The 14,896-nt window shown below is 42.9% G+C and overlaps 1 protein-coding gene across 1 annotated transcript; it reads left to right on the forward strand.

Moving 5' to 3' along the window:
• Positions 1–3,626: 3,626 nt before the first annotated feature.
• Positions 3,627–4,937, forward strand: LOC118590423 (sperm motility kinase 3A-like). Its single transcript, XM_036198418.1, has one exon. The coding sequence runs from the start codon at positions 3,627–3,629 to the stop codon at positions 4,935–4,937; it is 1,311 nt and encodes a 436-aa protein (XP_036054311.1).
• Positions 4,938–14,896: the final 9,959 nt, after the last annotated feature.

Genomic DNA, 14,896 nt, shown 5'->3' on the forward strand with positions numbered 1-14,896 from the left:
GTTTTAAAACACTCCAAATACATAATTTTCACCAATATATTTTTTCAAAACAACTTCTTCCCCTTTCTAGAGAAGTGTATGCCTGTTCCAGATTGTGTTTGGACTTGTAATGTGGCAAATAGGAAACCTGGGGAAAGAGGAGAGGCTTTGCCCTTGAAATTTCAGGTGAGCTATTCCATATTGTGACATTATTTGGGCAAGCCCACCACATTTCCTACACTTCAGTCCTTTTGAGTCTGAAATGGGCATGGTAATAACTGAATGGGTGGTTGTGTGGGTCACATGAGTTGATATGATATCACAGAGACAACGGAAGCATAAAGCAGTGTGTGTGGTCTGAACTTGGTGGCACATGCCTGTAATTCTATTGGAGAAGTAGAGGCAGGAAGTGGAAGGAAAGTTAGTCTCAGATACAGAGTAAATTTGAATCCAACTTAGGCTACAGGAGAAATCTCAAAGTCTCAAAGAAATCTCACAAACAAAAAAATTAGATATATTATTTTTTATGTGTAATCTTAGAGTGTTTAGCAACATTTGAACAATCTCCATAATGATGCATGTTCAAATGTGTGTGAAGAATGGGATAAATATCTCTCCAAAGGACTAGAGGTTTTTGTTTTGTTTAGTTTTTAAATTGTAAAACAAACACTAAAATCTTTTAAGTTTCATTGCTTTATTGACTGGTCAAATATTACCAGACAAAGACATGCAGGAACATAGAGTAGGAGAAAATAAAAAATTATGCTCTATTTTATGCTGTGAGTGATTACCAACTCTTGGGGAGTATCACAGTGGGGTTAGGCAAGAAAATGATGCTTGATTTTCTATTCCTGGGCTGCAGTGTCAGGGCAGTAATTAAGAAGAAAAGGCTTTGAGCCTGTGGCTCTTTCTCAGGTCCTTCTGCTTCTGTGAGACCCCCTGAACCTGTGCCGTTATCAAGTACTTTGTCTCTGATTCTCTTTCATATAGCTGTAATGTTGTCTACAGTCTAGTCAGTGCTTTGAAGCCAAAAGGTTCCACAATGGTGTAATCAAGAGGCATAGAAGCTGATTAACTACGGTTGGGTTTTCATTCCCATTCAGCTTTCTAACAAGAGCTTTAACAATTAGGTTTTGTAACACTGTGTGGATCGGTTCTTCCAGCGTTGCCATGTGCCTGTGTGTGCATGTAGAAGTGTTAAGGCTGTTACATGTGGAAAGATGGTGGGATGTCATTCTGAATGCTGAAGCACTCTTAGAAGCAGCACATGGATGGCAGGGGTGGAGGCAGGATTTGTGGGTTGCATTCTGCCTCCCAACCCTGCTCTTGAGAGTAACTCCTCTCTGGTCCCTACTTTTTCTAGCACGTTGGGTAGAACAGTCTCTTCTGTGGCACATCTGTTTGTTTTCCTTCTCACCTAATCTTCCTAATGATTTACTTCCGATCTCTGCCTGTAGCAGAGTTCAGGCAAACTGGACGTGTTCAGTTTCAAACTGTATATGTGGCCTCCAAATGAATTTCTCTTGGGAACTCTTGACTGCTATCATGTTTCTAGGTAAGGTCTCTGCAAATACTACCAAACCAAGATGCAGTCTCATTGCCTCAGAGACTAAATAAATGGCTATGCTTAGAAGAGTGAGCTTTGCCTCTACACAGCAAAAGAAACAATGAACAATGAGAGAAAATCTTGACCACCTCTACATCTAAGCAATAAGAGAACAGACCAGTCAACAGGTGGGCTTATTCAGCGGACAGTTCAGAAAAGAGGAGATTGAAATAGCCAGCAAGCACACATATGAAAACATGTATAACTTCACTAGCCATAAAATTGCAAATTAAAACCACAATGAGATTATCCTTTGCCCCAGTCCGAATGGAAAACAAATAACATGAAACGCTTGTGTGGCTGTGAACAAAAGGAAATACAAGATTTTTATTTTTATTGGAACCAATATGGAGGTTTCTCAGTAAACAACAGCACTTCCATTTGACCCAGCTATCCTCCAAAGAACACAGTCATTGTATCACAGAGATGCTTGCATATCGATGATTATTGCAGCATTATTCACAATAGCAGAGGTACAGAATTAGCCCAGATGTCCCATAATGGAAGAGTGGATAAGGAATGTGTTCTACACACATTCAGCCCTAAATTTCAGCCCTAAAGAACAGTGTTTTGTCATCTGTGTATACTGGAGATAGATCAAGAAAGGCAGTCTCAGAAAGACAAACCTAGCATATTTTTTCTAAATTTTATATAGTCACATAAAATCATGTGTATATGGATTAGGTAGAAGTGGAGTGAAATTGTCTAGGTGAACAAAAGGGACTTGGGGAGAAAGAAAAGGAAGGGTAGGAAAAAGGAGTCAGGAGAGGAATACACTCTATCTAGAACACATACTCTTGAGAAAAACTTGAAAACTTAACGAAATAGAAACAGAAAATGTGGTTTTTCACAATGGGAGCTTTTGAGGTGTATGATGATTTGGGGACTAAATAAAGGCACTGTAACAAACAGCAGGCAAACCCCAAATAACTGCCCAGTTCTGTTATATAAAATCCAGTCACTGAAGGCAGAAGCAGGCACTATCCCAAAAAGACAGATCTAGGGCTGCGCAAAGGGAAATTCATTGAGGATTCAAGACAGAAGCAACATGGTAGACAGCTTCAAGACAGAGCCTTGTATCCCAAAGGCAGGATACATCCTTCTCAACATGATCAAATATCAGCTGAAGAGGATTGTGAATATTTACAATCAAGGTGCCATGTTCACCCAACTGACACTCTATTCTATAGGGCTTTGGATGCTCTTCAGGGTCATCCACAATGTGGTGGTTAAGGTCAAGGCAGCTGCTGCCATGGTGAGCTGGCACTACACTGGTGATTGAAAAGATGTCACCTCATAGAATGTGAAAGAGTCATGATATACTATTACATGTACTTAAAAATGTAGAAGGTATCTTAAGATTAGCCTCATAGGTAACACATTACTATATTAAATTTTATAAACAATACTATATCAGTTAAGAGGTAATTGTTTACAACCAACTAGTCAGATTTGAAAGAAATTGTGTAACGGTGAATGGAGGGGGCAAGAGGTCTTGAGAACATAGAGTGTTACAGACTTCCAAATTAGAAACCAAAAGGATATTAACACATTTCTAAAAGCTCAAATGTCAATCTCCTAAACCTACCTAAGACAGAGTCTTGACTACTTTCCTTTACTATGAACTGTGCCCATAGTAATTGGTCCCTGTCCTAATATGACCTCATGAGAAGGGGCCATTGTGAGAAAGTGTGAACCAGCAGGGATGAGGGAGGAGGATAAACTAGGTTGGCTTTCTGTAGGTGTTTTGAGAGGCATTCTGGTTGGTGCAGTGTTTAGTGAAATTTGACTGATACATGGTGAATTTGTGTGTGTGTGTGTGTGTGTGTGTGTGTGTGTGTGTGTGTTAGAGAGAGAGGATTTTGTTTTATTTTGCTTTAATTTTTGAAATTTCATTTTCATTTTAATCTTAAAATTTATTTATTTGTTTAATCATTTGGGTAGCCTTGCTACCAATAATGTATGGCCAAGGGATGGGTTGACAACAGGGCCCAGCCCTGTGCCCATCTTCTGGTATGAGACTCTCCTGGCACAGTATACCATGCTGAGGACCATAGGTCAGGGAAACTACGCCGAGGTGAAGCTAGCTCAACACCGCCTCACAGGCGCTGAAGTGGCAATAAAAGTCCTGCTGAAGCAGAAGCAACAGACCTTCCTGATTTGGTCTGAGGTGGGGATAACGAAGAGGATGAACCATCCCAATATCATCTCACTGCTTCAGATTATTGAAACAGAACAGATCATCTTTCTGATCCTGGACCTGGCTGAGGGACGCGAGTTGTGGGACCGGATTCAACAAGTCGGTTACCTGCAGGAGGACATAGCCCGGGAGATATTCAAACAGATCGCACATGCCATGCGTTATTGCCATGACCGAGGTATAGTGCACAGAGACCTCAAACCAGACAATATCATGGTGGATGCTATGGGCAGAGTCAAAATTATAGACTTTGGCCTGGGTGCCTTAATCAGACCCGGGAGGAAGCTTTTTAGGTTTTGCGGTGCCTTACAATTTGGTGCCCCAGAATTCTTCCTGCGCCAACCCTATGATGGCACCAAAGTGGATACTTGGAACTTAGGTATTCTCCTATATTTTATGGTTACTGGGACCCTGCCGTTTGATGGTTCCACCTTTGAAGAGCTTCAGTGCAAGGTTTTACTAGGACTGTATGCTGTTCCCTCCCACCTCTCACAAGAGCTGCAGGACGTTATCCACCACTTATTAACTATAAACCCTACAGAGAGACCAACACTAAAGGACATTATGGGGCATCCTTGGCTTAGGGAAGGAGATGAGGGTTCATCAAGCCCATGTGATGAGATGAGCCCTAGCCATCCGGACCCTACAATCATGGCAGCCATGGCAGAGATGGGGTTCGACCCACGTGACATCCGGAAATCTTTACTCCATAGGTTATTCAATGAAACCATGGCAACCTATGGCCTACTGCAATGCCAAGCACGCCAGCAGGGTGACTTCATTAGGCAAACCAAGGCAGTGAGACCAGGAACAACACCTTATCCCACGCCCACAGATCCTGTTGCCTTCCCTGGGTGCCAAAAGAGGACAACTGATGTGCCAGCCCTTCAGTACTGTCTCTCATTATCCTTGAAAACTGGCTCTGCAGAGGACAGCCAGCAGGTAGGACAGAGGCTCAGAAGAAGTGTCACTGTGCCTATAATTGCCCCCCACGACTGCCTGCAGAAGAGGACACCCACTCATGGTACTCTCCGGGACCCCACAGGGACACAGCACTGTAGACACAATCCGAGGTGCGTGGAGAAGCTGGAAGAGGTGGGCAAGGAGGACTGGGGCCGGTCTATTAGGGGCCTTGTGCTGCCTACTGTCTGAGAAGAGAAGAGTCAGGCCCCAAATGGAGGTATCCAGGAAAAGACAGGAAGCCAGAGGCCAGCCAGGGGCCCTGAAGTCCTGTGAATATTGAGATCATGGCATTGGGGATCATTCTTGAGTGGACTCAAACAGCTGCTGAGAGGAACCCACTAAGGACACACAGAGGCCTGGATGGAGCCAGGAGAAAGGCAGCAAATGCCTTCGGAGGCTTCAGCTGGGCTCCATTCAGCAGGGGTGTGGGCAAGAGAGTAGCTTTCCAAAGCAAAGGGTTAAAGGCTTAAAAGCAAGCTGGAAGACAGATGCCCTTCTGCCTGCCTAGGATCCTGTTAGACTGAGGTGTGTCCCTCCCCTGCTCCTGTATGCCATAATGATAGGTAGATTAAAGTGCTTCCCAAATGTACTTTTCAAGCTTTTACAATAAAATTGATCATAAAGGTTGCTCACTGATCTTATAATGAAGTAGATAGAGACAGAAAATATCTGCAATGATAGAGATTTGAATAAATGATGTGTCTAACAAGTCAGTTTGCTGACAACTTCCAGAACCTTAAAAAAAAAAAAGGAAAGAAAGAAAAGCAAAGGAGTCCCCATGTAGCTGTTAAGGAGGGCACTGTTTTAATTTATTTGTTGCCTGTTATCCTCATGGAGGGCCAGCTTTAGACCCCATCATTCATTTCCCTGGTAACACCAATTTGAAGAAAAGGAACCATAATGGCCCCTCAAATCAAAATTTAAAATACCACATGAAAGTGTGTGAAGAAAGCAGGGTTATTTTGAGGTTCGTTAAAGGAAAGCTATCTTTCTGGACAAGAATAGAATCTGAGTTCTACCTCTGGCCTTGGGCAGAGACATAACTTTCTAAGCTACCCAAAGCATATATTTAACAAAACCTGAACCTGAAGGCATGCTGCCCTTTCTATATGTTCTCTGGATGCCATCCAAAGTCCTGAGCATACTTTCACTGAGTTTATCCATTGTTCTTTTGGACCCAAAGTCAAAAGGGCATGATTGTTTCTTACCTTTCATTCTTCTTCCAAGCTGCTGAGAGTTTTAGCTTGCCTGCCCTATTTTTTCTTTCAAATCATAATAAAATGGTCCTTAAGCTTCTGAGTTATTTTCTAAATTTTTTCTTATGATGATGCACAAAAAGGGTACTCCATCATCCAGTAACATGTTAGTTATATTTACATGTTGTATTTTTCCTGTTTGTACCTTCAGCTCACCATACTGAATTTGCTTAAACTGTCTGAGCAGATTGTGTTAATCCACAGAAGCACTTGGAAGCTTGTCAATTTCTCTGTCTCCTGCCTGTGTGTCCAGAGAACTATCTGACATGCTGCTAACACCCACTGGAGGGCTGGCAGGGGCCCAGGCATTTGCATATGAAGGTCCTCACTTGACTGAGGCTTGGGAATGAGTTGATGTGGGTTCAGGGAGCATCAGAGCTCAGAGGAAATGTTCAGGCTCCAACCAGCTTCCAGCATTTCACACTGTACAGAGGAGGAGAAAAGGGTGCCTGCACATTGCTGTGTTGTCTGTCCATTGTACCTTGTGTTGGTTTCCATTAAGTTCATAGTCAGTGAAGATTATATGTGGTTAATATGTTTTTAAAACTCCATTCCCGTGATGAAGCAAATAATCCTTGATTTTTGGTGGGTTATGTCCAATAAACCTGTAAGTTGAAAGTGTCTAAGCAGCCCCCAGTCCTCTGCATGTGTCCACATTAAAAGAATAACCGCAGGTACCGGTCTCCACTGTTTTTCACTGAATTCAGTAGCCGCCCCTTAAGCTGTCCTAATTAGCAATTGCAACTTTGCAGCTACCAGTAGTGGTTCCGCCGTACTGGCCATAGCCAGGCGGGAATTCTGTTCCTTCAGGCACCGGCTCTATCACAGCCACTAAAGGGAATTTTATCTAGATTTCTAACCTTCTGTAGAAATCAGGATTCAAAGGTTGAGGTGAAATTCTGCTCCCTCAGAGAGGCTCACATTCTCTTCTAGCTCACATCTCCCCCACAAATAGGGTGTCCTTCTGCTCAGTCCCCACTTAAGAACCCTAGCTATACCTAGTTCCTCCCTACCATTTCCTGTCATCTAGTTGCTTATTTAATCAAACAAGTGTAACATATCTTTGCATCATTAAACAAATATTCCACAATACAAATGAATGTAACACATCTTAAATTAATTTTCCACAACATCCCACCTTCTACTTTATCTGAGACAGCATCTCTAGTGTCCCTGCTGTGGAAGTCAGGCTAGCTGCCCTTCCAGTTTGCGGGTTTTATTGTTTGTTTGTTTGTTTGTTTGTTTGTTTGTTTTGTCTCTGCTGCCCACTTCAGCACAGGAGCTATGAATTCTGGGGATTTGCACTCAGGTTATTGTTCTAAGATAGCAGTTTCTTCCCCCCCCCCCCCCCCCCCCCCCCCCCGAGACAGGGTTTCTCTATGTAGCTTTGTGCCTATCCTGGATCTCTGTAGCCCAGGATGGCCTCGAACTCACAGAGATCCACCTGGTTCTGCCTCCCGAGTGTATAGCAGGAATCTCAAATGGTCTTATAAATAAAACAAACCTGGGGCCAGTTATTGGGGTGAAAGCTGGAAGATCAGAGAAGCAGAACGAGCCACGGCTTCCTCACCTTGCCAGTTCCTCAGCTGATCCTGTTTCTTCAGACTGGAAGCCTCTCAGTCCTCATCCCAAATGAATCTAAGCTGAACTGTGCTGTTCCAAAGCCTGAAAGCTTAACCAGCCAAGTTCTCCTAGTTTCTGGTCCTCATGCCTTATATGTCTTTCTTTTTCTGCCATAACTCCCTGGGATTAAAGGCTCACTTTCTGAGATTAAAGGCATGTGTCACCAGGTCTGGCTGGTTCCAATGTGGTCTTGAACTCACAGAGATCCAGAAGTATTTCTGCCTCTGGAATGCTAGGATTAAAGGTGTGTGCTACGACTGCCTATCCTCTATGTTTGATATTGTGGCCATCCTGTTCTCTGACCCCAGATAAGTTTATTAGTGTGCACAATATTTCGGGGAACACAATACCACCACACAAGTACTGGGATTAAAGGCGTGGGCCACCACCACCCGGCTTGATAGCAGTTTCTTTATCCACTGAGCCCCATCATCATGGCCCCCCTTTGTTTGAGACAGGGTGTCAGTCTATTCCAGGCTTGTACTGAACTCTTTACTTAGCAGAGGATCACCTTGGACTTCTAATCCTGGTCATTCTACCTCTCTAGTGTTAAGATTTCAGGCACCTGCCATTATGCCTGGTTTATATGATGGAACCCAGGAGTTCATGCATGCCAGTCAACTACTCTAGACCCAGCCCCAAAGGTGCTTTTAATACACCTAATCTATTAGTAGGGTGGAGAAAAACTCAGGAGAAATGCAATGTTTCTCCTGAATGTAAATTACTTTTGCTCCATTGTGAGCTGTGAAACTGAGAAATCTTAAACCCTGGTAAGTGCAAGTGTTATATATAGCTCTGGAGGGATAGGTACCCTGACTGCCAGAAGTCAGACAATACCTACAGCTGTGTGTGTGTGTGTGTGTGTGTGTGTGTGTGTGTGTGTGTGTGTGTGTGTGTGTGTGTGTGTGTGTGTATGAGAGAGAGAGAGAGAGAGAGAGAGAGAGAGAGAGAGAGAGAGAGAGAGAAGGGGGAAGAGGGAGAGGGAGAGGGAGAGGGAGAGGGACAGACAGACATTATAGCTGAGCTCTGCTCCACTCCATTAGGGAGTTTCCCAGCAGAGATGTCCCTTCTCAGCTCTGGCCAGTTGTGACTTCTCTGTTCTCTGCTTCACTCTGCTAGGGGGAACAAGAGCCAACCCTTCAAAAAAGTGTTTTTCCTTGACTTCTGCTAGCATAATGCATGTGATTTGCAAGCTGGAATGTGTTTGTATGTGTAGAGGGAGGGAGGTATACATATGAGTGTGTGTGTGTGTGTGTGTGTGTGTGTGTGTGTGTGTGTGTTTGTGTGTTCCACAAGTGTATGCCATGTGAGTGCCATGCCCACAGTGGTCAGAGATTGCACTGAACCCTCAGAGCTACAGTTAGAGGTGGTTGTGAGCTGCCTCACATGGGTGCTGGGAACTGCACTCGTGTCTTGTGGAAGAGCGGTAAGAACCACTGAACCACCTCTCTAGCCCCAGAGCAGGCATTAGCTGAAATGTGTTTATTTATTTATTAAAGCAGAGAAGTTCAGGATGCCCTTTAGAAACAAAAAATAGCTTTCCCCCTCTGTCTTTTGGACAAGATCCATATATATATATGTATGTATATGTATACACACACACACACACACACACACACACACACACACACACACACACATGAGCCTTTGTTTTCTCACACTGGCCTCATAAACAGAAAAGGACAAAGACTTTACTCCTCTCCTATCCAGAACAAAGCAGGCTTATTGTGGATCCATGTTTTCTAGCCACTGGTGGCAAGTGAGAGACCATGTCTTAACTATCTTCTTTATGTATGGAAAAATTATGGTCCATGGAAAACTCATTGTCTCGAGTCTGCTTCTTCAGTTTATTGCATATTAGTCTCTGGCCTCTCTTTGTATTGAGTTATCTGCCAGCTCTTTTAGCTGTAAATAACTAGTAGCAATCTAAAGTAATTCCTGTTTACCTGTATGCTAAAATTGCTTGCCCCAGAGGTCTAGTTCTGTGCAGTGGTGCTTCCGGGCTGGGAAGAAGCCGGCCTTGTCACCAGTTGCAGAATCACCTCAGCTTTTCGGATAGTGTATCTAGCCCACCTTTTCTTTTGAGATGCCAGCAGTCTGTTACCTGCCTTACAAATTGTCAGAGTTCCATTCTATTATTGTGATAAAAACAGTCTGGCCAAAGGCAACTTTAGTAACAAAGTATTTATTTCATCTTACCCTTCTAGCTTACTGTCTGTCCTTGTGAGGAATCAGGGCAGGAACTCAAGCAGAAACCCGATGCAGAAACAGTGGAGGAATGCTGCTTGCTGGCTTTCTTTTTGGCTTATACTCAGCTAACTTTCTTATATAACCCAACACCACTAGCCTAGAGATGGTGCTACCCACAGTGGGGCTAGGCCCTCCTGCATCAATTAGTGATCAAGACAGTCCTCTGCAGACAAGCCCATGGGAAATGTGGTGTAGGCAGTTCCTCCAAGAAGGTTCTCCTCTCAGATAGCTTTAGGCTATGCCAAGTTGACAGTGTTAACTAGGACCCTCATTAACAAGTAAATTCTCCAGCATGTTTTAATTTGCAGCTGCATAATTTTGCCTTTTTAAAGAAATTATACTTCAACAATTTTCTCTGTTGCCCAGGACAAGGGCTGTTGTAGAATTGCTGGCAATAAATGTTGTGGCATGAAAGAATAAATGGAACCATGCAGGACTGTGTCATTATTACCCAGTGAGTGCATGTGAACATTAACAAGTCTGAACTTGATTGCTACTAGTTAGTCATTGTCAATGTTAGTGATGACTTGGAATTTATCCAAACTATACCCATTCTATTTAGAAACATATCACTCAATAAAAATTGGCAAAAATGAAAATGCATAAAACAATGCATAAAAAGCCACCCCACAACACCTTTACAGAGAAATCTCTATCAATACTCAGTTGCTACCCTTTCTGGCCTTTTGCATTATCTTGTAATTTAACAAGAAGTATCAGTGTCTCCAAGTGTTTATCCCTCTAGCCACAGAGGTCAAGAAAAAGCAAAAAAGTTCCTGTCCTCCAGGAGCTGATGTTTTATTTGTTGGGAAGAGCATAAAGCTACAGAAATAAATGGACAAAATTCCAACCTAAGAGAGCATACAGATGCTACAATGTGTGAATTGCAAACCTTGTTTAAGTCCTGTCCTGTTTAATAACAGGTTCTGTCTACCAACATCTGCATGGAGCTTGGAGCTTGGAGCTTGGAGCTTGGAGCTTGAACTAGCCACCCCCTCTTCCCCACAACAGGTGCATAAACTTGAAACTTGGATGCTTTGCCATGCCTCTACTGCTCAGGTTTATCCTCACCGTAGGAAAGTACAGAGGAGTTTTTTTCCTAGTAGGATAGCAAACAAGAAAAGCACTTTCTAAGTTCAGGCTCATCATGGTCCCTTTGATCTGCCCTTCAGGATAGTTTTATGATTTCACACACCCTGTCCTCCTCAAACAGCCAGAGCAATCTTATGAAAACATAAAACTCACCACATTATACCCCTGCTTAAGGCCCTTCTAAGGCTCTTTATACTTTTTAGGATCAAATGGAAGCTCTGACATGGTTTTCAAAGCAATTCCCTACCACCTTAATATTATTTGCAGCTCTGACTTCACTTACTGAGTTTCCAAAACTACGGTGCCCATCTGGCATGGGCTCAATGTGAAATGACTGCATAACTCAAGGTCTTGCACATTTTGGTCCCTACTTGAAAATGCTTTTTTACGACACTGGAACCTTTAACAGGTAGGGCCTAGCTGAAAGAAGTGGCTTGATGGAGGAAGGCATTTTGGGGGTTGTAACTTAGCTGCATTTCCTGCCGGAGTTCTCTCTGCTTCTGGCTGGACTGTACCTTCTTGAGTTGGCTTTCTGTCGCTGTGCTAAAGCACACTGATAAAACGAAACTTAGGAGAGGAGAGGGTTTGTTTCATTTTCACATTGTATTACAGGGAAGTCAGGGCAGGAACTCAAGCAAGAACTCGAAGCAGAAACTATAAAGAATACTGCTGGCTTGCATATCACAGACCCATGCTTCTGCAACCCAGGCCTACCTGCCCAGGGAATGGTGCCACCCACAGTAGACTGGGTCCTCCTATATCAATGAACAGTCAAGCCACAAGCCAATTTGATCTGGGCAATCCTCAAGAGAGCCTCTTCTCCAGTAGTTCTAGACTGTGTCATGCTGACAGTTAAAGCTAACTGGGCCAGTGGCCTTGATGTCACAGTGGCCTTGATGTCCTGCTCTGGTGGGCTGTATCCTCTAAATCAGGAGCAAAGCAACCCTCTCCCTTGAGTGGCTTGAGTCGTTTTTTTGTCACAGAGGTAAGAAGATTGCCTGAGGCACCACCCAGGGCTTTTGTGTTAGTTGCTCTTTCTTACTGGTTTGCTTTTGTGATTTTGTAAAGCCCAATTCTTCCCTCCACTCCACATTTCATTTCCACAGTGTTAGTAGCTGCCCCACCCTTCCTTATTATTTCATTCCATTTAAATTGATTTGAAAAGGCACTCATTCATCCTCTATATTTTCTTGTTTTTCCCTTTTTCTGTTTGTCTTCTGTTTCTCTTCATGAAGATATGAGGTTTTGGATGGACAGATCTTGTTCACTGCATATCTTTACTTAGCGCCCAGTCTAGAGTGGGGCATATAGTAGGTACTCATTAAATAGATGAATCATATCATATTTTCTCCACCACAGAATAGAGGCCAAATGTGCTGGTTAACTTTATGTGTCAGCTGGGGTGTATCATGGGATGCCTAGAAACCTGGTTAAACATTATTTCAGGGTGTCCCTGTGAGTCTTTCTGGGAGAAATTAGAAAGCAAATTGATGGAGACTCTAACAAAAATTGACCTCCTTAATGTGAGTGGGCCTGAATAGAACCAAGAGTGAAGAGGAAAAGAATGAAACTCTTTTTTGTTTTACTCTTTGAGCTAGTTCTTTGATCTTTTGAACTTGCTTTTATTGATTCTCAAGCCATCAGCCTCAGCTTGAAATCTACACCATTGATTCTCCAGTTCTCAGGCCTTGGACCTCCCAGCAGCTTTCCTGGGTCTCCAGTTTTTAGGGAGAAGCAAATGCCTTACAATAAGCTTCTTGATAGCTATGTATTATACATGTAGTATATACTATATGTGGTATATAGTATATATTTGCATATTATATTTATTACATGTGTTTGTATGTTGGGTTTATTATACTATGTATTACATGAATATACACAATCATTTCTGCTTCTCTGGGGAACTGTGACTAACCTACCAGGTTCTCTTTGAGAAACACAGGCTGTTTTTGTACCAGCTATGGTTTGCAGGAGCTGTTGCAAATAGAACTTGGAGAGAGCCTACTACCTTACAGAGACTATGGTTCCTGGGGTTGCTAGCTTTCAGCTCTTCTAGCCAGAGTGACACTTCTTCCCTCCCAGTCTAGTCAAAGTTATTGATCTCCAAGTGTGGCTCAGATTTCACAGTCCCAGCTATAATTAACCACCAGAGCCTTGCAAAGCTCTCCTGAGCTAAACTGGAGCAAGCAACATTTGTAAACAATGGTTAGCTTAAAGAAAGGTAGAATTGTAAGTGCCATCATGTTTTCTGTCAAATGTGTTTTGAGGTTCAAAGGGATTATATTAAAATGAATATCCCAGGACTCTTTAATGTATCTGCCTTCCAGAGAGGGAGGGAGGGAGGGAGGGAGGGAGGGAGGGAGGGAGGGAGAGAGAGAGAGAGAGAGAGAGAGAGAGAGAGAGAGAGAGAGAGAGATTTCAGTAAGTAGGGTGGTGGGCACCTCTCTCTATAAACTAAGGCAGGAATGTTGGGAGAACAAAATAATCATACAGTGAGGTCCATGTCTCATCTGTCAGCTGTGCGCAGGTAGGGAGCTGGAAAGATAATCTACAGAGGCCAGTGCATCCAACTCTCATGACATTTATAGGATAGACATGGCCAGGTCTGCCTTCTCAATGAAGGCAAAATAAAGTTTAAAGTTAGTTCATTAATCCATCCATCCAAGAACTACTTCTAGTTCTGTGTGTGTATGCATGCACATATATGTGCCTAAGTGTGCACATGCTTGTGGACGCTGGAGATTGACATCAGGTTAGGTGTTTCCCCTCAGTTCCTGTCTACCTTATTATTCAAGACAGGGTCTCTCACTGAGCCTGGAGCTCACCAATTCATCCAGACTAACTGGCCAGCAAGCCTGAGGGAACTTCCTGTCTCTGCTTCAATGTTGGGGTTATAGGCATGTATCACCACACCCAGATTTTTATATGGGATCTGTCTGATAACAAGGTTCATTATGAAGGAGGGGAGGCATCAGGAGCAGGGGGCAAGATAGTTTCTTAAATGTTTCTTCTGCAATAGCTAAGATGTATGAACAGATTATCAGAGAAGCAATACACTGAATGTTCAGGTATCTCACATTGAGTCAAAGAAAGAAATAATTATAAAAACAATTGAAGCTTCCTGTGAGTCTCTTTCTCATTATAACCCACTCCCATAGGGACTATTCTATTCTAATGTGAGTGGCCATCATTGTTTTGAGAGGGTTACAGTTAATTTTTCTCTTCTTTGTATACACTTTCATCTTGGAAATATCTGGTCATAACATATGTTTTTCCCAAGAAAAAAGATGGTAAAAAGTTACCAACGTTATAAAACCCAGGGATGGTGGAAGTCCCATTCCTTTGGGAAATTAATAAGCAGTGACTTTCTTTTTCCTTATGGATTCTCTGACCCTAATTTTCCAATTGGTACCTCTCAACTTCTCCTCATCTAGGCTGGCTGGATAGGAGACCCTTCTGGTCCTCTTGTCTCCTAAAGCAATTGAAGTTCAGTGTTGGTTGATGCCCAGAGCTGGGATTGTCAGGTTCTGGTGGGAATTTGTCCTTGATTATTTGCTACTCTATAGGCACCATGTTCTTTGGGCAGAGACAATCCCTTGTTCAACACAGGCAGCAGGAAAGAAAGTCATTCATATGCATTTTCAATACAAAACTGAAATGAAGGTGGAAATTTTCTCTTGCATATTTTATGATGTGTGTCTTAGTCAACTTTTGCAAAGACTAAGGGAGTTAATATTTCATATAGGTACAGAGGAAGAAGATGAGAAAGGATGCATTCTCTGCCCGCTTTGGCATCTTCAGGTTGCTCTTCTGTGTCTCAGTGGTGATGGGCATGAGCGCTTCGGCCTTGGATTCAGCCAGACCTGAGCTCTGGCTCTGTTGTTGATGTGTTGGCATACAATGGTTTAAGACCCTCTTCTGAAA

This window comes from Onychomys torridus, chromosome 8, assembly GCF_903995425.1.
Source record: "Onychomys torridus chromosome 8, mOncTor1.1, whole genome shotgun sequence".
In the NCBI taxonomy this organism is placed as follows: domain Eukaryota; kingdom Metazoa; phylum Chordata; class Mammalia; order Rodentia; family Cricetidae; genus Onychomys; species Onychomys torridus.

Bases quoted from the DNA above. Each gene is read 5' to 3' on its own strand.
- LOC118590423 (XM_036198418.1), top strand. From the start codon at position 3,627: ATGCTGAGGACCATAGGTCAGGGAAACTACGCCGAGGTGAAGCTAGCT.